Here is a 27,909-nt window from a genome sequence, read left to right as displayed (position 1 = left end):
TCTTTCATTGTAGCTCACAGACCCTGTAGCTGTGGCATGTGGGCTTAGTTGCCCTATGGCATGTGGGATCTTAGTTCCCCAACCAGGGGTCGGACTCACGTCCCCTGCATTGCATGGCAGATTCTTAACCACTGGACCACCAGGGAAATGCCAATAAATATCTTTTTACTTGGAACAGTATCCTATTAAACACAAACACCCACATTTCTTCTTTGAATTCCATCACTTTTCCCTTTCTCAGGACCCTTCTCTCTTCTGCAGAATCACTCTTTCCAGTGGTTCAGTCACCAGCATGTAAAGGCATGTTCTACTATTTCCTGTATTTAAAAGAAAAACCTTCCTGGAATCTGCAACCCTTCTCCCCTATTTACTGCTCCTATTTTACTCTTCCACAGCAAAATTCCTTGGGAAAAAATTGTCCATGGTTTCCACTCTCCCATGTCATGTCTTTCTCAACCCACACATTTCAGGATGGCACTGTTCAGGCCGAGGTTACCAATAAAAGACTTGTTGTTAGGGCTTTTTGTGTGGGTTCTTTTTTTTTTTTTTTTTTTTTTGCTGCGTTGGGTCTTCTCATAGCACCTGGGCTCTTTGTTGTAGAGCGTGGGGTCTAGAGCACACAAGCTCAGTTGCCCCGCAGCATGTGGGATCTTAGTTTCCAGACCAGGGATCATACGCATATTCCCTGCATTGGAAGGCAGATTTTTGACCACTGAACCACGAGGAAGTCCCTAGTTGCTTGGGTTTTTAACACATTTGACTTTTCAGGAGTATCCAGCGTGATTTCTCACCTCCTGAAACACTTTCTTCTGCTGGTCTCCATTTCTGTCTCTGCCTAGTATATAAAATGTTGGAAGGTCTAGAGCTGGTTCTGACTCCTGGCCTCTCCATCTACCCTCATTTTCTCAACAACCTGCCCCAAAGATCTCCCCAAGTGTATATCGCTAGGCTTGACCTCTTCCCCAGACTTCGGCTCACATGGGCTCCTGCCCTGCACCATCTGCAATGGGATGTGTAATGAGCAGCTCAAGGTTTACACACCCAAGTAGACTTAGATGACTCCCCCAGACATGTATCCCCCAGCTTTCCCCATCTCTCAAAATCTGCTTCAGGTCACCTAGTTGTTCAAGTGTCAAATACAGTAATTAGCCTGTTTTTTCTTTTCCATTTCATGTGCCAGTCCACTCCCCCTCCAGGATATACCCTGAACCTTTCCATTCCTCTCCATCTTCATTTTTGCTCCTGTAGTCCCAGCTCGTGTCATCCCTTGCCTGGATTCCCATAGGTTGTCCTTTCATAGTTGTTCTTTCAAATCCACACTCCAGGTAGCAAGCAGTGCGACCTTCCAGCCGTGTGGTCAGATGGTATAACTCCCCTGATGCGTCACTTCATGGTCTCCCCCGCAACACTTCCTGTCGCAGCTTGGAGGACCCTGAACAATCCATAATTAGCAGTTTCTCTTACTCCCATGGAAGAGTGAACATTTAAAATGATAACAGTGAAGGACTTCCCTGACAGTGTGGTAGTTAAGATTGCCTGCCAACACAGGGACTTGGATTCCATCCTCAGTTGGGGAACTAAGATCCCGCACACTGCCTGGCACGGCCAAAAAAATAAAACAGAAAAAGAAAAGGTGATAACGATGAATGTATATTCATTAGCTATGCATCCTCCCTAAATTTTCTCTTTCCCCTGACCTTTCATGGTTACCCCTTTTAAAAATGTTTTCTCCAAATTTCATCTTACGTGTTCTTTCTGCAGAGAAGACTTGCTTCAGCAGCACCAATTTATAGCCACTCCTTGGTTGTCCCTTTTATCGCATCTCACTGTTTCATTCTCCAAATGGCACTAATCACAATCTGATCATTCTTTTGTTTTTTAATTTTTTATTCTTCTTTGTCTTTCCTCACTAAAACTGTGAGCTCTTAAGAACAGGAAAATTGTACTCTTTCTGTTGTTTTTTAATAGTTAAAAAAAATTCCTTCAGGTGACTTTAAAAAATGATGCTCATCTTAAAAAATAAATAAATAAATAAAAATTTTTCTTATGTAATTGATAAATTTAGGGGTTTTCAAAAGTAGCCTTTCATTTGGAAGATTTAGTAGAAGACTTTCAGCAAAGTAATTTCAACATACAAGTATTTCCAAAGGAAAAAGCTGATATTTTGCTGTGTTTTCTGTGACCTTTTCTATAGATCTTAGACAGTCAAAAGTCATCAGAAGATTCCGGATCCAGGAAAGACTCTTCCTCAGAGGTTTTCAGCGATGCTGCCAAGGAAGGGTGGCTTCATTTCAGGCCACTCGTCACTGATAAGGGCAAGGTAGTACGTTTTCTCAGCTACCGTGAGCTTGTGAAATGCAGGCCCTGAAAAACAAAGCAGTCAGTCTGTATACAGAAAATGGCAACATATACATAATAATAAGAGTCAAAAACATTTATAAGTATCTTTGTTGACATATAGGAAAAATTATTTTAAAAAATTCTGATCACTGATTTAATTTAATATGTTTTAAAATTTAATTCCTTTTTCATTCTTTATATCAATTACATATGGACTATGTTATCTTTTGGCAACATTAAAGTGACATCAGCATATTTAAGAAGGAACTCTGCTTCTCTTACTAAAAAATTTATTACCCATGGATTATCACAGGGTAGTCCTTTAGGGATTGGCAATTCTCCATATTAATATTTAAAAACTTTTATTCAGCATCTTTCAGTTTACTCTGTTAAGTTTCCTTTAAAATAGCTTTATCGTTCCATTTATTTTATAAACATAAGAGGTACTTAAATGAATATCACAGTATCAATATATGCTTCATGAAGCAAATAACAATATAATAAAAACTTTACCAGAAAATTCCCTACAATATTTGGGCAGTTAATTTATAACAAAACTATAATACTGTCAAAAGAATATCAAACTTTTCTTTTCTTTAGAAAACCCACCTTGGATGTTGTTGCTTGACCATATAAAATTGATCAATTTTGTTAACTAAATTCATCACTTGTACATATCATTTTGGAGTCACCTTATGCAGTGTTTGTCATTTGCATGATCTAAGCCTTGCTTTCACTCAAAAGATTTTTCTGACTGATCTTTTTCCTTATTTTCTATTTCCTTAGCATTTTTTATATATTTTGCTACACTTGCTTTATCCTATCATTTTATTTTCTGGACCCAATTAAAGTTGAGGTTTCACTACCCTTGATTGTGATAGGAATGCAGTGCCCAACTTGGTTTACACTGCACAAATTTTGTCTTTCCTCCCCTAACAAATACACGTTGATGTGAAGCAGGCACCTGCCACCTTGGGTTAACATTTCTGTATGTTAACAGCGCTGCTCGGCATGTCTGTTCTGCACTAAGACTTAGCCGAGTGCTGAGTCTGTCTGATTTGTCTCATGTTCTCCAGCGCGTTGGTGGAAGTATTCGGCCATGGAAGCAGATGTATGTTGTACTTCGGGGCCATTCGCTGTATCTGTACAAAGATAAACGAGAACAGACGACTCCGTCTGAGGAGGAGCAGCCCATCAGTGTTAACGCCTGCTTAATAGACATCTCTTACAGCGAGACCAAGAGGAAGAATGTCTTTCGACTCACCACGTCTGACTGCGAGTGCCTGTTTCAGGCTGAAGACAGGGATGACATGTTAGCCTGGATCAAAACCATCCAGGAGAGCAGCAATTTAAACGAGGAGGTGATTGTCCAAAATGACATCGATAAAACCAACAACCTTCACAATGGTTTTTTAAAAGAAGACTGAAGGAATCTGATACATCACTTAAAAAAAAATTATAGTATGCTATTTCCACTTAAAAATAGGTGACCAGAAGGAAAACTCAGGGAATTCCCTGGTGGTCCAGTGGTTAGAACTCTGTGCTTCCATTGCCGAGGGCATGGGTTTGATCCCTAGTCAGGGAACTGAGGTCAGGACCCTCAGGCTGCATTCCCCCCCCCCACCTCCCCCCCACACACACACACACAAAAAAAACAAGAAGAAGAAGAATTCAGTGTACATATTAATATTTTATATTATTTTCACTTACTGGAAAATCATCATTACTGAGCTAGAGAAATAGATAATTCAGATATTCTGCATACGTTGTCAAACAGTGAACTGATGAGAGATCTAGGTTCCTAGTCCTAGTCATTACCTTAATGACTAAATACTCTGTTTCTTTATCTTAAGACCAGGATTGTTGTGGGGCTTAAGTTACAATGAAAATGCTTCTCAAATCACTGTGTAAATTCAAAGAGATACTGATAGTGTGGTTTTTTTTTTTTTAATGAAATGGTGCAGGCAAGAGTATAATATAGCCTATAGTAACACAATAATTGGATTCTAAGAAAACTTGCATTATCAGAAATCATGTGATAAGCCAATTTTTCTTTTTAATAAGGAGTTTCTGACTCACAGCCATCAAGATATTTTTACAGCAGAAATTCCAGTAGTGAAGATACTGTTTTCACGTGTACATAACTATAAACTGTACAGAGCAGATTCAGCAATGATTAAGTCTAGATTTCACTCAAGGGTGCCTTTTTCCTATCAACACAGTTTTGCTTAGATATTGTTCTCCTTTTGTGGGACCTGTTGTTATGACAAAAAAAGAAAAACACAAGGTTCTTTCCTCTTACAGTATTCAGGAACACCTACATCAAGCATAAAATTATGCGAATTATGTTCCCAAATTTAGTCATTTCCATTATATCCAATTTAAATCGTGAAAACTTAGTTCATAAGAAAAATGCCTATGTTTTTTTTTCCTCTGATAGTGCATACTCTTTCTTGTTTGTCGCTAACAATGAATCCCGGATCTGTGTCAATACAACCCTTTTTCTACAACCACCACTATAAAAAAACATCAGTGAGTTTTGTCACAGTAAGGAGGGAAAATCAGAACTTGGATTTAGATTTCAGCTCTAAGTAGCAATTCACAGGAGTTCCTGTTTGAATCAGCACCTGCTCTGTGCTAGGTGTCGTATTGGGCAGTAGATGACTTCATCTTTGAGACATAGGGCTGTTTTAAGGGTTGATGGAGGTAACCCTTACGAAGAATGCAGCCCAGTGCCTGGTAGGTCATGAACATGCACTTCATGTCAGCCATCATCACTATCATCTGATTTTTCAGACACAGATATTTTCACCCAGTTTTATAGCTCAGAAAGTAATAATTCACTGAGCATATACCATATGGCAGGCAGCCTTTTAAGCATTTTTACATTGGTTAATCACAGTAATCATACGAATATGTCCCACTATTATCAATCATTACCATGTTTCAAACATGGGAACTATTTGACAAAGAGAGGTTAAGTAGTGTCCCCAGAGTCACATAGCTTGGAAGTGTCAGGACTAGGACTTAGACCCAGGCAATCTTATTCTAGGTCTTAACCATATCCTTTTTCAGTTGGTAAATGAGAAGAACAGATTTGAATCCGAGAATTTACAAAGCCTGTATTCTTTGTAAATTATAATGTTCACTATGATCGAAATGAGACAAATAAATATATTTGAGGACACATGTCAATATAGAGCTGGAATCAGTAGGGAAAAAAAATCATTATCATATGGTCAACTCTGAGTTTTCCAGACAGCATATTGTTGAGGTTAAAAAAAAAAAACAGTTTTGAGCTTTTCTGTTCTAACAATCTTTCTGGGGTTAGCGAGAAAAAACTGGCTCTCTGTTTCCCAGTCATTTATTAAAAATGACAGATGAGTTCAGTAAATTTGAACACTGGCATCTTGCTGGTTGTCTAGGTATTGCGGGGATACAGGAAATAAACAGAAAGCTCTTGGAAATGGGAGAGGCACTTGGAGCATTTGTCACTTAGTGATGTTGGGTCGTGATTTGAATAGAGGTTTTAAAACCACTCCATAGTGTCGGTATTGAATGAGCAAAGTAGTATGGAGCCCCCCACCCATACCCCCTGCCACCAAAAAAAAGTAGGATCCCTATTTAAATTTAGAATTGACTTTCTCATTTTACCTTCTGTTTATTCTGTAGGACACTGGGGTCACGAACAGGGACCTAATTAGTCGAAGAATAAAAGAATACAACAGTCTAATGAGGTGAGAATCCCACCGTGCCTCCTAGGTCATCAGGATGTAAAAATGCTTGTTTGTTCACAAATGTCCCTTTCTTTTGGCAGCAAAGCAGAGCCATTGCCGAAGACCCCTCGCCAGAGTCTTAGCATCCGGCAGACCCTACTTGGTGCTAAAGCAGAGCCTCGGACTCAGAGTCCACACTCTCCCAAGGAGGAGTCAGAAAGGAAGCTTCTCAGTAAAGGTACTGACACCAGTGTTCCTAGATACAAAATTGGGACCATAGGGACTTCTTTGGCAGTCCAGTGGTTAGGACTCTGAGCTTCCACTGTAGCGGGTGTGGGTTTGATCCCTGGTTGGGGAACTAAGATCCCATATGCCCCATGGTGCAGCCAAAAAAATAAATAAATAGAAAGTAAAATAAAACAGGGATTGTAGTAAATCAACTAAATATAGTTGAAGTATCAGTTTAAAATATTTTTTAATGAAACAAAATTGGGATTGCAAAGACATTTTCATATTTTTCTGTGGACCTCAGCTCAGGGTGAACTAACCCAGAGATCACTTGTCCCTGGTCTAGGCTAGTGGGGCCTTTCTTAAGATGGGAGTCCAAGACATCAGTTCTTGTTAATACAATAAAGACCAAGAGAGGGAAAATCCAACACATATATAACACATCAAAAACTACCAGTTTGATTAATAATGAAGATCCAGGCACTTTCATTTTGAAATAGAACCAATATATTTCCTTTTGCTAAAGTCTCGCTATAAAGATGTCACATTGATTGTTTTCTTGACTGTTTTAAAGAAAATCATGGTGCAGATAGTCAAAAGGTGAAGAAGCATACATGATTCCAACTATTAATAGATTATCTGGAAGGTTGAAAGGAGTGTTATATTTGGAAGAGAATAGAATAGAATATGTTTGATAAATAAAGTTTGTATTCTTTATAGAACAGGACTCTGACATATAAATCTTGATTAAGAATCTTTAAAGTCATGATTTAGATACCCTTGTTGCCATTTTCTCTTCTTATATCATTTTCTTTTGAAAAACAATCAAAAGATGATACCAGTCCTCCAAAAGACAAAGGCACGTGGAGAAAAGGCATTCCAAGTATTATGAGAAAGACATTTGAGAAAAAGCCTACTGCTACGGGAACATTCGGGGTCAGACTGGACGACTGCCCACCAGCTCATACAAACCGGGTAGGAGACACCAGCCAACCAGACTTCCTAAAGTCATTAATTCAGCCATAGTCATATTAGGACCTGAGTACACAGCCCTGCAGATTACAGGGCGTGTCTGTCCGTCTGTTGAATATTTTCCTTGTCTTAACAGACCTTAGTTTCTCTTAAGTGCTTTTGACCTGTATGAGTGTGTTGAGTAATTTTTGTAACGTTTTTTGCTCATGTATTGACTCTGAAATGGAATAATTATTCAACCAGTAGGAATGTATTCAAAATGCTTGATAAGAATTCATTTTCAAGTCATGTGTGTTTAAAGAAGCATGGGAACAAGGACTTGATTGAGAAAGTGTTATAGATGTAAGTGTGTGTATGTTTACAATGCACATGTTAAGATTCATATCACGAGTGGATGAATGTTATTCTAACCTCCTTCTTCCCCTCTACCCTTCTTTTATTCAACTGAACTGTTTCCACATTGTCTTATTTGCTCTTATTTCCTCCTTAGACTTTTATTACTATGGATTCTCCTTTCTGTCTTGACTTACTCATTCTTTCCCCACTGACTCAAATATCTCCTGTTGGTTTTATCTCTTCGCAGTTCTGCAATGTCTATATTCATTTTCTCTGTATCAAATAACAGCAATTCATATACTGTTTCCTTCTTGATGGAAAGGGTCTTATAGCTATGATATACATCTTTTAACTGAAGATAAACATTCATATGGTGTTAAATAAATGTTTATTTCTTGTTTTGCAGTATATTCCATTAATAGTTGACATATGTTGTAAATTAGTTGAAGAAAGAGGTCTCGAATATACAGGTATTTACAGAGTCCCTGGAAACAATGCAGCCATCTCCAGTATGCAGGAGGAGCTCAACAAGGGAATGGCTGATATTGATATACAAGATGATGTAAGTTTGTGTCTTTTTTTTCTTTTTTAATTTGGGTATTTCTGTTTGAATTACTGGCCTGTGTTGTTGGTTTTGTTTTTTTTTCCCCCCCTTTGGTGGTATTGACTACAAAAGTACTGTATTTTTATCTTGCATAACCAGAAATGGCGAGATTTGAATGTGATCAGCAGTTTACTAAAATCCTTCTTCAGAAAACTCCCAGAACCTCTCTTCACGAATGGTGAGTTTACCTCCACCAAAGACACCAGATGAAACAGTTGAACCATACATAGTTGGGAACCCACAGCATATTCAATTAAACTGGGAGAAAATAGTTTTATTAAAGGGAACAGGAGGTTTTGTTTAGTTCTTATTAGTATACAAAGCATAATCGTGTGTTATTTTTGTGATCTGGATTGTTTTTCCCTCCTGATACATTTCAGTGAAAAGTAGAGTTTATTAAAAAATTGTTACAGTTCAGTAAAAATATATATTATTCTGTTCATTCATGTTTACAGCCAAGTTGAAAATACTTTATTACTGTTCTCAGTGAAAAGCCTTCAGACATTTTAAGATACAATTAGTAGAAAAACATTTTTTCAGCCAAGCCTGAAAAAATTTGAGATAAGACCCTGTAGCAGGTGTTGCAGTGAAGAGAGAGAAAGTGGACAGACTGATGTACCCTCAGCAAACTCACGTTTTAGGGAATTTCCTTTATTTGATAAGGCTTGTATGTGCGTGTGTGCTCAGTCACTCAGTTGTGTCTGACTCTGCAACCTCATGGACTATAGCCTGCCAGGCTTCTCTGTCCAAGGGATTTTCCAGGCAAGAATACTGAAGTGGGTTGCCATTTCCTTCTCCAGGGGATTTTCCCAAACTAGGGATCAAAACTATGTCTCTTGGGTCTCTTGGGTTGGCTTGCTGCTGCTGCTGCTAAGTCGCTTCAGTCGTGTCCGACTCTGTGCAACCCCATAGACGGCAGCCCACCTGGCTCCCCCGTCCCTGGGATTCTCCAGGCAAGAACACTGGAGTGGGTTGCCATTTCCTTCTCCAGTGCATGAAAATGAAAAGGGAAAGTGAAGTCTCTCAGTCGTGTCTGACTCCTAGCGACCCCATGGACTGCAGCCTGCCAGGCTCCTCCATCCATGGGATTCTCCAGGCAAGAGTACTGGAGTGGGGTGCCATTGCCTTCTCCTTGTGTTGGCTTAGGAGATATTAAAAACTATAGCAGTTTCAAAGACAACATTTCAAAGGCTATTTGTGGTCTTCACTATTTTGTTTTTCTTTTTAATCATAGTTTGAAATTGAATCTTAAAGGGAAACTTGATTACACTTGAACAATTTAAGATCAATTTGTTTTTTTTGTTTTTACTGTTGTTGTCAGATAAATACGCCGACTTTATTGAAGCCAATCGTAAGGAAGATCCTCTAGATCGTCTGAAAACATTAAAAAGACTAGTAGGTATTATTTTGTATTTTTGGAGGTACAACAAAAGTTTAGCATTTAAATCCATCATGCAAATAATATGTTTCAGATTCATGATTTGCCCGAACATCATTATGAAACACTCAAGTTTCTTTCGGCTCATCTGAAGACAGTAGCAGAAAATTCAGAAAAAAATAAGGTATGGAAACTCTTTATTGAAGAGATATGCTTTCAGTGGCTTCAGTTGAAAAGACATGCTCCCCTGCTTCAGGCCAAATGATCAAAAATAGGTGATAATTAAACAAAAGCTCTAAAATACATCACATTGCTGATCAAGTCCCTCTAAAGATCACTCTTAAAAGATCCCCAAAATATCAATTACTATTTTTTAAAGACATTCTCTTTTATGTTTATCCAGCAAGAAAAATGAAAAAGAAAGTTCACTTTTTATTTTTCAACTGTATCTTAATATTTTGAATGTGCAATGCTTGCATAAAACAACAGTAAAAATGTATCAAGTGGTATACAGTGACAGACACAGACATTTCCTTTGTTTTGGTTTAAACAGATAAGACCTTTTCTTTGTTTTGTTTTAATACCACCGTATTACCTTTATCAAACACACCAAAATTTAGTATTCTTTAATATTATCTTAATATTCTATTCATGTGTAGTTTTTCCTGATTGAATTAAAGAAATGTCTTTTTTATGAATATCCTATTGAATTAAAAAAACCCACACACCAAATAAATGAACAAACAAAACCAAACAAAAAAATTCACTGATACAGAGAACAGAGCAGTGGTTACCAGAGGGGAGGAGGGTTGGGGATGCAGGGAAGGAGGGTGGGGGGATGACAGGGTAAAGGCGATCAACTGTATAGTGATGGATGGAAACTGAATTTTTGGTATGGGTCCCTAGATCAGTTTGATTTTTTTTGTTTTAATTCTACAATGGTGTTTTACTCTCTGGTATGTTTTTGGGATTGGTTATTTAATGTTTTAATCAAATCTTGAGGTCAAAAGATTATACTAAACACTATAAGATATAACAAAAAAGATTTGTACCTTTGATAACTGGGTAGTTAAACAGGAATACAAAATATGGAAATAAACATACAAACATCTAGGTATGTAACACTGAGATATTCATATTGGTACAAGGGTGAGCAAAAGGCTTTGGAAGTCTTGGTTGAAGTAAAGGTTTTATCAAAAGAATATTTTCAGACATTAGATTTTTACATATTCATGATCTTAATGTACCACTTGGGCAAATTTAGAAAATTTTATATATTTATTTCCAATTTTTAGTTTTTGAGGGGAGAGGTTTTCCCTATTCTTTTACAAATTTTATTAGCTTTGATTTTAATAGTTTTGTCAGTTAATCCAACTTTGGTAATACTTCTTTTTAGCTGTGCTGTGCAGTTCTCTGACCAGGAATCGAACCCGTGCCCCCTGCAGTGGAATCGTGGAGCCTTAACCACTGGACCACTAGGGAATTCCCTATAATACTAGTTGTGAACTAGATAAATTGCTTTCACTCAAACACTTCTTGGAAAAAATGTCAGTTGTGTTGTATGTTGTCATTAAAGCAAGAAAAAATTTGCATATAGATTGGTTTATGGAAATCCCAACCAGGAAGTAGTATTACTATTTTACACACGTCAGTCAACCATTGTTTTGCCTTCTTTTTCATCAAAAGAACCTTTCAGAAACAAAATGCCAAACATGGAATGGGAATTTAAGCCTACTTTCTTAAGAAATGTTATGATGTTTTCTAATATCCTTTGTTGCAGATGGAACCAAGAAACCTAGCCATAGTGTTTGGTCCAACTCTCGTGAGAACCTCCGAAGATAACATGACACACATGGTCACTCACATGCCAGATCAGTACAAGATCGTAGAGACACTCATCCAGCACGTAAGTTCCGGCTTCGGCTCGTCAAGAACATTCTTTTTCATGAGCAGCTGATAGTTGGCAGGGTAGCATATGGTTATAATTTTTTTTTTCACCTAAGAAAAATTACTTTTTTTTCTGTGCTATCCTCCAAAATATAGATCTCTTTAGGGGGTTGTTTAATTTCTCTTTTTCACCATCTTTATTTTAAATTTTAGCATGACTGGTTTTTCACAGAAGAAGGTGCTGAAGAACCTCTTGTAAGTATTGGCTGTCAGCGTTTATACTATGTTCTGGGGACACGTGAGATGCTGACCCTACCACAGTGTCACCTTCCTGCTTTGTATGCTATTGTCTGCTTTGCATCTCGGAAGCAGGTCTATATAGCACCTCAGTTTCTGATCAAATGAAAGTCCAAGTATGATGCTTGTTTGGTAATTAATTATATGCAAACAGTGTAAAAAAATTAAGTATATGTCCTCCACTCAGTAATGTGTCTTTTACTAAATGTTGTTTGAATTTTAAAGAAAGTATCTTTGAAGAGATGATGAAGAGATCTTTGTTTATTAACCATAGACAACAGTGCAGGAGGAAAACACAGTAGACTCCCAGCCAGTGCCAAACATAGATCATTTACTCACCAACATTGGAAGGACAGGCGTCTCCCCTGGAGATGTATCAGGTAACTCTTGCCTGGGCAGTATTGATCTTTAGGTTAAAAGCTAAATTTTTATAACATGAAAGAGCAAATCAATCATAAGTAACAATTCACTCTGATTTTTTTTTCCTTTTCTTCTTCTCTTTTTTCCCTTTCTACTAATAAAAGAATGTAATCTTCCTTTTCTGATTGATCTTGATTATCTTCCAGTGACTGTAATGCCATTGGCAGTGCATGGAGTTGTAATGCTTGTCAGAAAGGAACTATGAGGGAAAATGAGCATGCAAACCACTGTTTTGTTCTTTTATTTTTTTTTAATTCACAGTTTCCATGTAGTAGTCATCACAAGGTAAAACAGATACCCGCTACTGAGTATGTGGTTGCTGTGATGGCAGAAAGTGTGGTCTAGACTGTTAACGAGTAATTCTTACTCTCGAGCTGGACGTTCTGTTGAAAAAGCAGCAAGTTAACTACGTAAAATGCTCACGGGCAACATTTCCATAAATGCAGTATATATTATCTTGTCACTACAGAGGTCACCATAAAAGTCAACCTCTTTGACATTTTTGTCTGTTTTCTATCGCCACCCTAATATTTGGTGAAATACGAGTTCTTGCAGGCTCTTTCGATGAAAGTTTTCTCCTGCCAAACTGTTGCAACTAACCTAGCATGTTTTACACCATGTTCTCCCTTTGTCTCTAGTTCGTGTTTTAGTCCTAAAGGGTTTTTCTTCCAGCATTTTACTGACACAGGCAAATCTATACTGATGTTGAACAGGCGAGATGGGAGGAGTCTATCACACGGTAATGTCGCTAGTGGATTCCGTGGTGTCCCTGATGGACAGCTGGAACTGTAGGAAGAAGGACGACTGTTGTCCACACTGTAGCTGCCTTGTCTGCAGAAACCCCCGATTCCTGTAAACGCACACCGAGTTGATCTGTGGTGTACATTTTCTCTTACAATTCTTGTAAACAGATCACGACTACTTTCTTAAAAGTTTTTCTGCTGTTTCTTGTTATTTCTGAAGCAGACCGTGAGGAGAAATAGCATGGTATGGTCTACCAGTTCTTAAAGTCATAAAGCATTGAGCCATGTGTTGAAAGGGGTGTGGCATGGGGCTCAGCTCATTAACTCTGAAAATCCATTTCCCTGAAGTTGAAAGAGAAAATTTCAAAAATTGATGTTGTCCTAAAGACTGCTAGCCCCTTCCTACCCTCTTTGTACTTGTACAATCTGAGTTTTTGCCAGACAGTAAAATGATGCTCTCCATTTTTCCATTTTCATGATAACATTTGTTACTAGATAATTGGAAAACTGGTAGCAGTGTAACTAATCAAAAGGATCCCTGACTGCACAGATGTGAAACCAGGGTCCAAAGCACAGAGATCAGCATGATTTAACATGACACCAAAGTGACCTAGAAGCAGGGTTATCCGAATGCATATTATGCATACAGTAAATGCTTCTCAAATTTACCATTGACAGTCTGACAAAAATCAAAGTAGACAACACCAAGTCTGAGCATCTCAATTTGTAGCGAGGGCAGCCAACAATCTCAAATGTTCTACACTGTGTATCAGTTTCAGATACAGGATGTGGTACATAGTGCCATTCTTCAAAAGGTCTTCAAGCTGCTTTATTGCTAGATTGAATACTTAGAAAATTGAATAAACACTAGTGTTTCTGTTTTGTTTAGTACAGGGCTCCTTTGCCATCCCTCTCATTGAGCTGATTCTGCCTACAATTCACAGCATCCTTTCATGGCGGTGGCTTTCTGTGGTGCAGCTTGCATCTTTGTGAGCTCTGACTATCCACTGTGTTTTATTGTTTTTTGAGTTTTGCTTTCACATTTTGTTCTGTGCCTGTCTCTTCCATAAGTTTTTGCATTGTTTGTGGGAAGCAGTAAAGAATCTGACCAATACTGACCGTGTTTTCCTTAACTTCCCACAGATTCAGCTACTAGTGACTCAACAAAATCTAAGGTAAATTGTTTCTTACAGTTGGGAAATATTTTAGGGGGGAATTGCTTTGTGGCTGATGGTTATGATTTGTATGTGGTGCACCCCTGTCTGTGTCTGATGACACAGACTAACAGTATTATAAAGGGGAAAATTAATGCTTAGAATATGATAGAGGAATACTGGATTGTGAAATGGGGTGTTGGGTTTATCTCAGCATAGTTTAGTATAATACAAAGAAATAGGCATTTCCCCCTTTGTTCTTATATGTGGAAATTTTCTAACATACACAAAAGTAGACAGACTAGTATGAGTCCTCATTCAGTTCAGTTCAGTCCTCATTATCCATCCTCAATTAACATACGGTCAACATTTGTCTTATCTGCACCCTGCCCACTTTCCTCCTCCTTGGGACTATTTTGAAGCAAATGCCAAACATTGTATTTCATCTGTAAACATTTCAGTAGTGATATAGACTTAATCGTTACATATTTTTATAAAAATATTCTTGCCTTCTTTTCAACAAGGTCATTAATTTTGTTTTTACAGTCAGTTTTTGTTTACACAATTTGTGTTCTGTTGACACCACCACCAAAGTACACAACTATTTGAGTAGTTTTAAAGCCATTCTTCAGAGAAGGCAATGGCACCCCGCTCCAGTACTCTTGCCTGGAAAATCCCATGGATGGAGGAGCCTGGTAGGCTGCAGTCCATGAGGTCGCTAAGAGTTGGACACGACTGAGCGACTTCACTTTCACTTTTCACTTTTATGCACTGGAGAAGGAAATAGCAACCCACTCCAGTGTTCTTGCCTGGAGAATCCCAGGGACAGAGGAGCCTGGTAGGAGGCCGTCTATGGGGTCGCACAGAGTTGGACATGACTGAAGCGACTTAGCAGCAGCAGCAGCAGCAGCAAAGACATTCTTATAGTTAGAAAGTTTATTTCAAATTTTGCTCTGCTGAGATAGTAGCAAGTAAAATTGTTAATAAAAATTTTTAAATGTTCTATTTGGAAATGAGACATGAATGTTACATATCATTTCTAAGCATAATGAGGTCACATATGACTAAATTATAATTTAATTTCTTGCAGAAAATATTGTAAAATATTTAATGATATATCATTCACTATCACTTATATTGTGATTATTACTGTCTTATAAAAAGTTTTTTTTATCATTTTTTTACCCTAACTTTATTTTGGAAATTTTTAAGTTACTGGAGTAATAGCATTCAAACCTTTTGCCCTAGATTTTTCAGTTGGTAACTCTTGATATATATGTATGTAATTTTTTTCTATGTCATTTGAGTTACTTATAGATATGATAACACTTTACCCCTAAGTGCTTCCACGTGTGTCACCAAAGAACAAGGGCATTCTTCTGTATAATTACAGTATAATTATTGCACTCAGGCAGTTAATGAATACAATACATTATTATTTCTAATGTACAGCATTTACACACGTTCGACCAGTCATCCCAACAGTGTTTGTTTTTTTCTTTTCTTGTATACAGGCTGCAATCAGGATCAATCCTTGCATTATGTTGTCATGTCTCCTTAGACTGACTTACTTTGGACCAGTTTTCCACCTCTTTTTGCCAGAATTTAAGACTTCAGATTTAGATTTTTATGTTTAAAAAACTTTTTTGAAATTTCCTCCATCCCTCTTACTAGAAGCATATTTCTTAACCTGTGATTATAGCAATCTCTTCATCTTAATCAATTATGGTGCAGATAACCAAATGATGTATTTCTGTAACAATGTTTTCAGTTATAAAAGAAGTAAAAGTCATTTGCTCTAACATATATACATGATCACAGAATCATGGATGTTGGGAATCTTAAAGATACTCTTAATTTTTTTCACTTAAATAAACAATGAAATTGAGTTGTTGAAAACTGAATCACTTGCTCAGTGTCATAAGCAGCAAGTGAGGGAAGAACAGGCTAAAGAAACACCAGATCTTCTAATTCAGAGCCCAGTCATAGCCATCATTCCCTGAGGTCTTCAGCAGAATGTGAATGTGTTAAAATGTGAATAAGCATCAGAAAAGTCCTGGATAATTAGACAGTCCTTTATAACTTAGAAGAACAAAGTTCTGTACATCTGACTTGATTTTGGAAAGTCCTTTTTAATACAACAGCCTAAGTTTTTACTTTAATTTTCAAGACTTCAGTATAGCAGTTCTAGCTTGTCTAAAATTTTTATGACAATAGAGAAACCATACTTTGCTTCTGACTCACCATACTGCCTGCCTGCTCATCTTAAATGGGGTGTGTTAAACCAGCTAGGGTTTATTGACACCCCTCTCCCCCAGTAACTGAGCCTGTGGGCATTATGAATATGTTAATTGAATGGTCTTAAGCAGTCATCTTCAGGAACCAAAGCTGGTTGGCTGCACTGCCACTTTCTCAATACAGGGCATGACAGGATTTGAGATCTTGAATTGACCTTAGGTTTTTTGAACTTTCTGATGTGGTTGTTCCTTGAGATCAGTGAAGACATTACCAACCTAGTTTACCTAAGGCCATTCTCTGCAGATCCAGCCTGACTGAACTAATGGGAACCCTAAAGTTCCCTTATCTTAATCAGCTTATGAGACAGTATCTGTATCATGTGACATCTGTAATTAGAAAAAAGGTAGTCATAAGATTTTAGTAACCAGCATCAGAATATTGACTATGAAACCTGTGTTCCAGAGGAAAGAACCTGTAGACCCACGGAGTATAGCAGAAGCGGGAATGGTCCATAGATACAGAAAAGTTAAGAACAATGGGGGGTGGGGGCCACCAAACACAAAATGTGTCCCTGAAAGACAGGTGTATGTGAGCTGTGTGACTTGGCTGATAAATATTAATTAGTCCCATTTCTAATTAATTGAAAATAAAAACTTATGTTAGGCACAAATTAAAAGGAGGTATAAAAACCATACCTTGTTAGTACTTGGCTTTAGTGGTTAAGAAATAATTGGGGTGGGGGAGGGAAGGACTGGGAGTTTGGGATTAGCAGATGTAAATTAACTATTACATATAAGATGGATAAACAACAAGGTCCTACTGTATAGCACAGGGCACTATATCAATATCCTTCATGTACCATAATGGAAAAGAATATCTATATGTATTATAACTGAGTCACTTTGCTGTACAGCAGAGATTGGCACCACCTTGTAAATCAACTATATTTCAGTTTTTAAAAGTTTTGTTTTTTTTTTTTTTTAAATCAAGCAATAGCAATTGCACACACACAAAAATAAATATTTGGGGGGAAACCTTTTCATAAAGTGAACTCGATGACGTTCTGTTCAAAGTGTTGTATCTCTGCTTCCCAGGGTTCTTGGGGATCCGGAAAAGACCAGTACAGCAAGGACCTGCTTGTATCCTCCATCTTCGCGGCTGCCAGTCGCAAGAGGAAAAAGCCAAAAGAAAAAGCACAACCCAGCAGCTCGGAAGACGAGCTGGACAATGTGTTTTTCAAGAAAGAAAACTCGGAGCAGGGTCACCACGACATTAAAGAAGAGTCCAAAAAAGAGAGTGAGACACCAGGCCGAAAACAAAGGACCGTTGCTCCCAAAGAAAACAACACGAAGAAAGACAGCAGCGGAGGCGGCAGAGCTGAGCAGAGGGCCCCGCGTGGGGAAAGCTTGGAGCCCCCGGCCCCTCAAAGCACCAAGCAGAGCCGGTCACCCACCCTGAGCTGTCGCCTCGCCGTCCTGAGAGAGAGCCCCAGGGCCCTCGCGGCCCAGAAGACCTCCCACCTGGAAGACACGGGGTCCGACTCCGGCACCCCACTCAGCACTCACGCCCCGGCTCCCCCGGCAAGCTTTCCCACCAAGAAACCCCCCAGCCCCGAGCCCAAGCACAGCGAGCTCCTGGTCAGTGTCGGCAGCATCACCGACCACGCCGGCGCACCGTCCGCTTCCTACCTGGCCGGCCTCGACTCCAGCAGGCTGAGCCCCGAGGTGCAGTCCATGGCCGAGAGCCGGGGAGATGAAGCTGATGACGAGAGGAGCGAGCTGGTCAGCGAGGGCCGGCCAGTGGAGACGGACAGCGAGAGCGACTTTCCGGTCTTCCCTGCCGCCCCGGCCTCCGACAGGCTCTTAAGAGGAAAACTCCAAGAGGCCACGAGGACCAGCCGGAGAAACTCAGAAGGCAGTGAGGTCAGCTGCACGGAGGGAAGTTTAACACCAAGTTTAGAAAGCCGGAGACAGCTCTTCAGCTCCCATAAACTGATCGAGTGTGACACTCTGTCCAGGAAGAAATCCGCCAGGTTCAAGTCAGACAGTGGGAGTCTAGGAGATGCCAAGAATGAGAAAGAAGCCCCTTCCATCACCAAAGTGTTCGACGTTATGAAAAAAGGAAAATCCACCGGAAATTTACTGACACCACCAGCCAGAAGCGAATCGGACAAACAGGAACCCACTTGGAAAACAAAAATAGCCGATCGGTTAAAACTGAGGCCCAAAGCCCCGGCCGATGACATGTTTGGAGTAGGAAGTCAAAAAACCATCGCCGATCCTGCCAAAAGGAAAAACATCAAACGCAGACACACGCTGGGTGGGCACAGGGATGCTACTGAAATGAGTGTTCTGAATTTCTGGAAAGCCCAGGAGCAGAGCGGGGACAGAGAATCCGAACTTTCAGCTGTGAATCGATTGAAGCCCAAATGCTCCGCCCAGGACCTGTCCATCTCAGACTGGCTGGCCAGGGAGCGGCTACGCACCAGTACGACTGACCTGAGCAGAGGGGACACGGGGGACCCCCAGCCTGAGAGTCTTGGCACCTTAGAAATACCAACCAGGGACCCGCCCCTGTCTTTCCAGTCCGATGCAGACAGTTCTTCCAGCACCTTGGCTTCAACTAACAGGGCCCCTCTTTCCACACCATCACAGTCACCTGACCAAATAAATGGAGAAAGCTTCCAGAACACGAGCCAAAACTCCAGTTCTGCAGCCAGGGTCCAACCTCATCAACTGTCTGAAACCCCAGACCACAAAGCACAGTTCCATCCCTGTCTTTAAACTGGGGGTCCTTTCTGGAGCAAATAAAAGCTACTGTTACACTTTCCAGTAACTCTGTAAATATTTTCTTGTACCAGAATTGTTATTATGCAGCCTTCATTTGGGCTGGTTTCATCATTTTGCACTGTGAAATACCTTTACGGTGCATTACTACAGCCAGAAGAACATATATATATATATAAATATATAAATAAATATATATTTAAAATATATTGGATAGTTGTATACAAAGGAGCAAGGTATTTGTTGCAACTCACTGCATAGTGTGTACACCCAAGATAACTGAAGAAAATCTCTGGCGTTAGTATGCGGCAGACATGTTCTTTTGGTTTCATCACTAACAAAAGTGCCTCATCATAAAAATACATTTGGTTTTTAGGGTGCCATATTGTTAAATTAGATAACGTACATTGAGCAAAAAAAAAAAAAAAATGTGTTTTATTGGTAACAAATTTCATCACATTTACCAGTTTTAACACAGGTGGATACAGAACTTCGATTCTCTAGTCATTCCAGGTGGATCTCTGAGTTTTCTATTCCAACTTTTAATACAGTTTTTGAGTTTTGTGTGACTTGAATTTTTAATCTTTCTGTAAAATACGTAACTTAAATGAACATATTATATGTGTATCTTTTCTTCAGATACCAGATTTGATATAAATGTTGTAACATAGGTGTGTAGATAGTGACCTGGATGGAACTGGCTTCTTTATGGAGAAGAATATAATTCTGCATGAGGACTTAATGGATCCAAACCTGTGTCATGCCTGTGTGCATACCCAATTAAACACTGGAAATAAAAATTGTTTTGGTGAACTTTGTATGGCTTGAAACTTATTAGTTACTAATATATAGTTAAATGCTATTCATTTATAACTGCCATTCTAATTTTTATTTTAGTTTTATAGATTTATTTGGAAAATATTTATTTATCAGGTCTTAGTTGTATCACTTGGATCTTTCACTGTGGCACGCGGACTCTCTAGTTGTGCCACATGGACTCAGTAGCTGCAGTGTGTAAGCTTAGTTGCTTCTCAAGATGTGGGAACTTAATTTCCCAACCAGGGATTGAACCCGTGTCCTGCGCATTGCGAGGAGTATTGTTCACCACTGGGCCACTAGAGAAATCCCAGTTCTGCCTTTTCAAATTTACCTGGTCTTAACATTCCTCCTCCTCTTTTTGGCTGTGTCTGGCAGAGATCTCTTATAATTGTTTCTATTGGCCTAACTTTACTTGTGTACACAGGTAATATTTAACTTTTCTGGCTGAAGTCATGTATGCTGTTTACCTTTTCATAGAGATAATGAGTAAAGAGAACATGCATTTAGAAGTCAAACCAACTCTATACTTCCTAGATACATAAACTTGGACACATTATTTAACTTCTCTGAATTTATTCCCTTGTACAAACAATGATGATAACAGTATCTACTATAAGGGTTATTAGATTTAAGTGAGATAGTGTTCCAAAATATTGCTTGCCACACAGTACCTGCAAAATGTTTATCAAAGATATTCTTAGAAATAGTGGGTACTTAAAGATTATTAAATTTTACAAAAATCTGTCCAGTTTTAAATTTCACTTGTGTCTCATTTCTAAAAGTTCTGTTTAGTTGTCTCAATTTAGCTTAATCAGTTGTGAGATCCATTTTATCACATTTTAAGTCTTCTTTTATGTCTATGAAATATTTAATCCATTGATGTTAGCATGAATTCTGGAACCAGACTGCCTGCTTCAAATCAAGGCTCTGCCATTTACAAATTGGATGAGTTTGAACAGCTACCTGACTACTCTGTGCCTTTCCTTACATGTGGAATGAAGGAAAGAACAGTCCTTGTCTCATTGTTACATGTGGTTGCTGTTATTATTATATTTTAGATCTGTTGCTTGCCATAGCTTCAGTTTTATCAAGTCTGATTCTTTCATCTTTAACTTCTAATTCTTTCTTTTTAAAAATTTATTTATTTTTTTGGCCATGCTGTGTGGCATGTGGGATTCTAGTTCCCTGGCCATTGGGAGTTCAGAGTCCCAACTAATAGACCGCCAGGGAAGTCCATAACCTCTTAAATCTGATATTTCTGTTGACCCTAGTTTATGGTGATTCTGTTTGAATGTTTGGAGTGTCTATTCATGCAAGTTAGAATAAGAGATTTATAATTACCATTGTCATTTTTGTGCCAAAAAAGTAAATCTTTGTCACGGTGCACCATAACTTGGTGTACCCAAATAATCATTTTCCCTTTTTCTATTTTTGAGAATACCAAAAGGCTGCTTTTTGAAGAGAAAGTGGGAGGAAGAAAGGCATTTGAGATGCCAGTTAGAGCTTTGTAAGTCAACCTAAGATTCCTAGTATCTCATAGTCACACAAGAGCCTCTGGGGAATGTTTTTTAGAGATCAGATCAGATCAGTCGCTCAGTCGTGTCCGACTCTTTGCCAGGCCTCCCTGTCCATCACCAACTCCCGGAGTTCACTGAGACTCACGTCCATCGAGTCAGTGATGCCATCCAGCCATCTCATCCTCTGTCATCCCCTTCTCCTCTTGCCCCCAATCCCTCCCAGCATCAGGGTCTTTTCCAGTAACGTCTTTAGTTTCCTAGAGAATTCAACACAAAAGCTGAAATATGACTTTGTATTATATTTCTAGGATAGATGCCATTATAAATATTAGGAAACAGTAAACTTCCCATTCCTCTAGTCCATTCCAGTGGACATCAGGCAAACAAAACTCTTAAATCATAAAATTATAGCTTCAGTATTCAAACTTGATGGGGTTCCTCATCTTGCTCAGAAGGGTCCGTTGACAGAAGGACCTTGGGTCCACCTCACCCCACAAGTCTCCCCACACGCTTTTCGTCTGCTTGTCACCTGCCTCCTTTCTCCTCCCCTTATCCCTGGGATATTGGCCACCTCCCCTCAGGCACCACCTCCAGCCCAGGTACCCACTAGGAAAGATGTGAGGAAAGTTCCTGGGAGCGAGGTAAGCAGATAAGGTCACTTAAAGCCGCGCTGTGTCTTTTCTAATTCCGGGGAAGACAGCATGGCAGAAAGCCTCATTCGTTCGTGCTTGGTGCTCTAGGGGCTGGCCCTGTGAGGGGAGGGCAGCCTGAGCCCTCGGGACACCCGGGGCTGACGTCCCCTTTGGACACGTGTGTGCGTCTTCAGCAGAAGTGCATGTGCTCTGAACTTGGGAGTTTGCGTACCACCAGGGCGATCAAAAGTAGGTGGCATTCTCCTTGGAAACAGCTAAAGCAGGGCAATTCTGCCCTGACTGAGAAGGGGGCTGGTTAGGGCCCAGGGTGGTAGCTGGACAGTGTGGCTGCCCCCACCATACTGGTTCCTTGAGAAAAGTTGGGGAAGGGTCAAGGCCTTGGCCGGGAGGGCATTCCTTCCTTTGGCTTTGGTGTGACTCAGTAATTAGTAATTGAGCTAACCTTTCAAGTCTTTGGTCTCCAGTTTTTTTTTTTCTAAGTTTTGGATTTTTTGGTTTTGGTTTTAATATTGCCAGCTTTTCTCAGTGCCGCCATCTTCCCAGAAGCCTCTGTTGTTGCTATGGTAACAGTTCACGTTACCATAGTGCGTGGGGGCACGTGCTGGCTGCCTAAGCACCCACTAACGGTGACGCAATCTGAGAGTTCCTGCTTGTCAGTGTTGTCCCCGGGCAAGCCCGAGGTTTACCTTTTCAGAAGGTGGGTATGGAAGGAAGGGGCAAGAGAAATGAGACACTCCTCCTCCCCTTGTGCCTGCATGGAAAAGCGCTGCCTTTGTGGCCTAGCGTGCGAGAGGCCTTGCTTATTTTGGCTCCAACCGACTTTTAAGACATCGCTGCTGCTCCTTGTCTCAGGCACCACCAGCCCGGGCCACGAAGCGGGTGTCCAGGCCCAGCTTCACTAAGTGGGTTCTGCCTCTCCGGCTCTGTAGAGCCGCCCCCTGTTCCTCAGCCCTTTCCTCCTCGCAGAGCTTTAGAACCAGATGATTCTCCTTCACAGCAAATTCCCAGCCTTGCCCTGGTCAGCAAGCTTTCCACGCCCGGCAGTTAACGGCTGGGCGCCCTCAGCTTAGGGCCCACGGGCGGGTGCGCCCGGCGGAGCATTCCAGAGCTGCATGGGGCGGGTCCTGCAGCCTGGGACGCCCCGGCCTCCTCCCTCCCTCCCAAACTCTACTTCTCACGGCATAAGGGTAGCAAAAGGGTCAAATTTTGAAAAGGTGAAATTGTGGGGCAAAAAAAGAAAGAGCTGGGGGTGTGAAGGCCAGAGGAAGCAGGCCCAGGGAACCGGAGACTCTTTTCCTTCTTCCTCGCTGGGGGCCCCAGTGTCATAGTCCACTCCCAAGTCTGAAAGGCTTGCCCCCCAGACGAGCGGCTTTTGGCTGGAAAATGGAATACAACCCACTCCCTCCCTGGCGTCTTTCAAGGGCCGAGAACTGGATGGATACAAGCCAGACGCCATCTTCCCCGAGCTTCCGCCGCGAGGAGACAGGAAGGTCTCAGAGGTGAGTGTTGACAAGCCGCATCGTTCTTGGTTGTGAGGGGACTGTCTCGTGCATTGTTGGATGTTCGGCAGCACCCTGGAGCCCACCCACTGGACGTCAGTAGCACCCTTAGGGCCCTAGTTGCGAGTCCTCAAAATTGTCTCCACATATTCCCAGCTGTCTCCTGGGGGCAAATCCCCTCTAGTTGGAAACCTGGGAGGCAGTTGTTGGTCCCCAGGAGATGGAGGATCCTCTCTGCCAGCGATGGTGGGAGGGATGGAGTGGGTGGGGTTGGGGGGAGTGGGGGGAGTGTACAACCTAGTGAACTGGAGTCAGCGCATGCACTGTGAGAACACCCCCCAGCCGAGTGAATCGACTTCCAGGAGTGTGGACCCGAGAGTTTTGGATGTGCAGGTACTGGCAGAGGTGCTTCAAAAACACACCAGGGCCGAATGTCTCATTTTTTGGTAGTAGGTGACTTCTTGTGGAGGGAAATTCCACATACCTCCCCCGCTATCCTGCTAGGGCTCGGGGGTACAACTAGGGTTTCCCACAAGCTCAGTTACTAAAACACAAAGGTAATGTTTTGGCATTCCTTGCATTGAGGCACACAAGTCTGCCGAGCGTGTTGGAGATGTTGGTAGGAGCTGCATAGCGGAGCCCCGTGGGTCCCAGTAAAGGGTTTGGATTTTATTTAAGGCGCCTGGAATGATCTGTTGACTCTTAACAGGTGGAAATGCAACAGGGATACATATAAATTCGTACTTGAATGCAGAGTATCAGTTGCACAGTGTAGAAAGGGGCTTGGGTGGCTCGGCATTTGTTTACGTGGAAAAGCCTCGCTGGCTTTTGCTGACACCAGAGAGTGAACTGTGGAGGTCCTGCTGCTCAGAGTCAACTAGAGTCATGGGGGCTCAAATAGGAACTGGATCATGAGACTAAGAGTGGAACTCTCTCACTAGGCTCTGTCTTTTGTTCAGATTTCGGTTCCGGGTTGAACCATTGCTTTGGTAAGCTTACCTGAGTCAGGCCCTGGGTTTCCCCGGCTTCTTCCCTTACCCACATATCAGTAGCTTCCTGCTCCTCCATCCCTATCATGGGCAGCACAACTTCCTGCAGAAGTCCTGCAGGTAAAAATGAAAGGGCAATAAATTCATGGTGAGCAGAGGCAGGAGAGAGGGCTGCCTTGTGTGGATTCACACTCCTGCCTGTGATATTTGAGTTCGGAGGGTATCCCACCACAGTTCCTATCTTAGCTCCTCTGGCCAACAAGCACAACAGGGGGCGTGGCTTGTACAGCAAACATGTCCTCAGCTCCAGAGGCCAGAAGTTCAAGATCAGGGTGCCAGTTTGCTTGGGTTCTGGTGAAGGCTCTCCTCCGGCCTTGCAGATGACCATCTTCTCAGGCGTCTTCTCTTAGAAGGGCATTAATCCTAACAGGAGGGCTTCACTCTCATGGCTTCATTTAACCTTCATTACCTGCCACAAGCCCTGCCTCCATATACCATCATTTTAGGGAAGACATAGCTTAGAAAGGACACCAGCATCCAGTCCATAACAGTTCTGGCCTCCGATACTTGGAATGCCACCATTTTATGCTTGACTCTGTGATTAAAAGTAGCCTTCTTCCTACAGCCCTAGAGCACTTAGAGGGAACGGAGGGAACCGTTACTTTTCTAGTGCTTTATTTATCAACTCAGTTCAGTTGCTCAGTCATGTCAGACTTGCTGCAACCCCAGGCTTCCCTGTCCATCACCAACCCCCAGAGCTTGCTGAAACTCATGTCCATCCAGTCAGTGATGTCATCCAACTATCTCATCCTCTGTCATACCCTTCTCCTGGCTTCAGTCTTTCCCAGAATCAGGGTATTTTCCAATGAGTCAGTTCTTCACATCAGCTGTCCAAATATTGGAGCTTCAGCTTCAACATCAATCCTTCCAGTGAATATTCAGGACTGATTTCCTGTAGGATTGACTGGTTTGATCTCCTTGCTGTCCAAAGGACTCTCAAGAGTCTTCTCCAACTCCACAGTTCAAAAGCATCAACTTTATTTGTCACTTTCCCCCAAATAGGAATGATGGGAGGTACTGAGTAGTTCTGAGAGGGAGGTCCTGAAATGAGGGCAGATGTCACCTGTCTCACACATTCATCCAGGGCCATCGGTGCATACCACCTCTTGGTTGTTCATTTGGATAACTGGTCAAAACTGAAAAGGAAGTTGAATTTAGTGAGGAGCGAGCGGGCTGGAGGAATCATAGGCTGGAATCAAGATTGCTGGGAGAAATATCAATAACCTCAGATATGCAGATGACATCACTCTTATGGCAGAAAGCAAAGAAGAACTAAAGAGCCTCATATTGAAAGTGAAAGAGGAGAGTGAAAAAGTTGGCTTAAAGCTCAACATTCAGAAAACTAAGATCATGGCATCCAGTCCCATCACTTCATGGCAAATAGATGGGGAAACAGTGGAAACAGTGTCAGACTTTATTTTCTGGGCTCCAAAATCACTGCAGATGGTGATTGCAGCCATGAAATTAAAAGACACTTACTCCCTGGAAGGAAAGTTATGACCAACCTAGACAACATATTGAAAAGCAGAGACATTACTTTGCCAACAAAGGTCCATCTAGGCAAGGCTATGGTTTTTCCAGTAGTCATGTATGGATGTGAGAGTTGGACTGTGAAGAAAGCTGAGCACCAAAGAATTGATGCTTTTGAACCGTGGTGTTGGAGAAGACTCTTGAGAGTCCCTTGGACTGCAAGGAGATCCAACCTGTCCATCCTAAAGGAAATCAGTCCTGAATATTCATTGGAAGGACTGATGCTGAAGCTGAAACTCCAATACTTTGGTCACCTGATGTGAAGAGCTGACTCATTGGAAAAGACTCTGATGCTGGGAAAGATTGAGGGCAGGAGAAGGGGACGAAAGAGGATGAGATGGTTGGATGGCATCACCAACTCAATGGACATGGGTTTGAGTGAACTCCGGAAGTTGGTGATGGACAGGGAGGCCTGGCGTGCTGTGATTCACAGGGTCACAAAGAGTCGGACATGACTGAGCGACTGAACTGAACTGAGGGCTTGCAATGGTGTGTGTATTTTATGTTTGTTTGGCTGGACTGAGTCTTAGTTTCAGCATGTGGGTTCTTTAGTTGTGGCATGAAAACTGTTAACTGCATCATCTGTGGTCTAGTTTCCTGACCAGGATTCCAGTGCAGGTCCTCTGCAGTGGGAATGCAGAGTCTCAGCCACTGGACCACCAGGGAAGTTCCTGCAGTATCTTAGAGGAAGTTCCAGAAATGACCACCAGGTGGCAGCAAGCAAACAGTTGTTTGGTAAAATGCTGCTGAACTGGAGGGAGTCTTTAAGTTTTGGATGACACAGATGTGAGCTTCTCAGCCATCTTCCACCAGGTTCCACCAAAAAGCATCATCCTTCATAGTTTGTAGCAGGTCCTGTTATGAATCCCTGTATGTTTGGAGGGACTTCAGTCTCTGTACTTCTTAAATTTTTACTGACTACTTTACACCTCTTGGGGGTGTGTCAGCTCCCCCAAGGATTATGCAAGGGAGAGTGTTCATAGCAGGGCCCCTGATCCTGGCTTCTTAGAGAGACTATTCCAGGCAGAGAGAACAGCTTGTGGCTCAGGCTTGTCTAATGGGCAGGACAGACAGCAAGGCAGGTGGAGCAGAGGGAGGGACATGGCAGATGGTTCGAGCTGAGATGAGGGGTGGGTAGCAGCCAGCTCCCATAGGGCAGGATTGGCTTGCTTTGTTGTGGGAGTGTGTCCTTGAGGAATTTTGGACAGACGGGGCAGAAGGAGGACATAACCTCTTTCTCTGGGGTCACTCAGTGAGAGGGCATTCTTTTCTTCTGGGTCCCAGGTGTGGCAGACCTGGCCAGACCCACCCACTGTGTGCGTCTGTTCCGTGGAAACGAAGACTGTCTGACTGCAAGCACCGTACAGTGGCCTATTTATTCCTGAGAGTCTGCTTTCCAGACTCCATCTCCAGGGGACTGAACTCTTTCTTGGTTGTAAAATATTCCCACTTGGCTTGGTTTACCTGAACTGACGGCAGGGGTAAATAAAAAGCCCTTCTGAGGGTACTGGAGGTGTTCAGGTCCCTTGGCTTCAGAAAGAGCAGGGACCAGGTCTGGCTGGCTCTCTTCTGGCCCAGAGGAGACCAGAAGTGCGGAGGTGAGAGGCGCCGAGGCCCCAGTCTCTGGCAGTAGTGTGTGTGGTCCAGAGATCGCAAAATCAGAAAGGGGGAAAGACAAGAAAGGAAACTAAACGGCTCAAAGACCAACTCCATCTTCCTCACAGATCTAAGGAATCTTAGCCC

At 41.5% G+C, this 27,909-nt stretch overlaps 1 protein-coding gene across 6 annotated transcripts in view; it reads left to right on the top strand.

Annotated features, from left to right (window-relative positions):
* Positions 1 to 19,912, top strand: part of ARHGAP21 (Rho GTPase activating protein 21) — a 131,030-nt gene extending 111,118 nt beyond the window's left edge. For all 6 annotated transcript variants that reach the window (XM_055543829.1, XM_055543824.1, XM_055543828.1 and 3 more), the window contains 14 exons: positions 2,195 to 2,320; positions 3,417 to 3,701; positions 6,013 to 6,077; positions 6,158 to 6,294; positions 7,117 to 7,259; positions 7,999 to 8,154; positions 8,296 to 8,374; positions 9,518 to 9,591; positions 9,669 to 9,758; positions 11,355 to 11,480; positions 11,675 to 11,716; positions 12,033 to 12,138; positions 14,065 to 14,096; positions 17,408 to 19,912. In XM_055543829.1, coding sequence (XP_055399804.1) covers positions 2,195 to 2,320; positions 3,417 to 3,701; positions 6,013 to 6,077; positions 6,158 to 6,294; positions 7,117 to 7,259; positions 7,999 to 8,154; positions 8,296 to 8,374; positions 9,518 to 9,591; positions 9,669 to 9,758; positions 11,355 to 11,480; positions 11,675 to 11,716; positions 12,033 to 12,138; positions 14,065 to 14,096; positions 17,408 to 19,096 — 3,150 coding nt within the window. In that variant the 3' untranslated portion in view covers positions 19,097 to 19,912. The remainder of the gene's footprint in view (positions 1 to 2,194; positions 2,321 to 3,416; positions 3,702 to 6,012; positions 6,078 to 6,157; positions 6,295 to 7,116; positions 7,260 to 7,998; positions 8,155 to 8,295; positions 8,375 to 9,517; positions 9,592 to 9,668; positions 9,759 to 11,354; positions 11,481 to 11,674; positions 11,717 to 12,032; positions 12,139 to 14,064; positions 14,097 to 17,407) is intronic.
* The last annotated feature ends 7,997 nt before the right edge of the window (positions 19,913 to 27,909 follow it).

Source organism: Bubalus kerabau, chromosome 13, assembly GCF_029407905.1.
Source record: "Bubalus kerabau isolate K-KA32 ecotype Philippines breed swamp buffalo chromosome 13, PCC_UOA_SB_1v2, whole genome shotgun sequence".
In the NCBI taxonomy this organism is placed as follows: Eukaryota; Metazoa; Chordata; class Mammalia; order Artiodactyla; family Bovidae; genus Bubalus; species Bubalus kerabau.
Note: the sequence above shows the minus strand (reverse complement) of the source record. Positions and strands in the feature narration are given on the sequence as shown.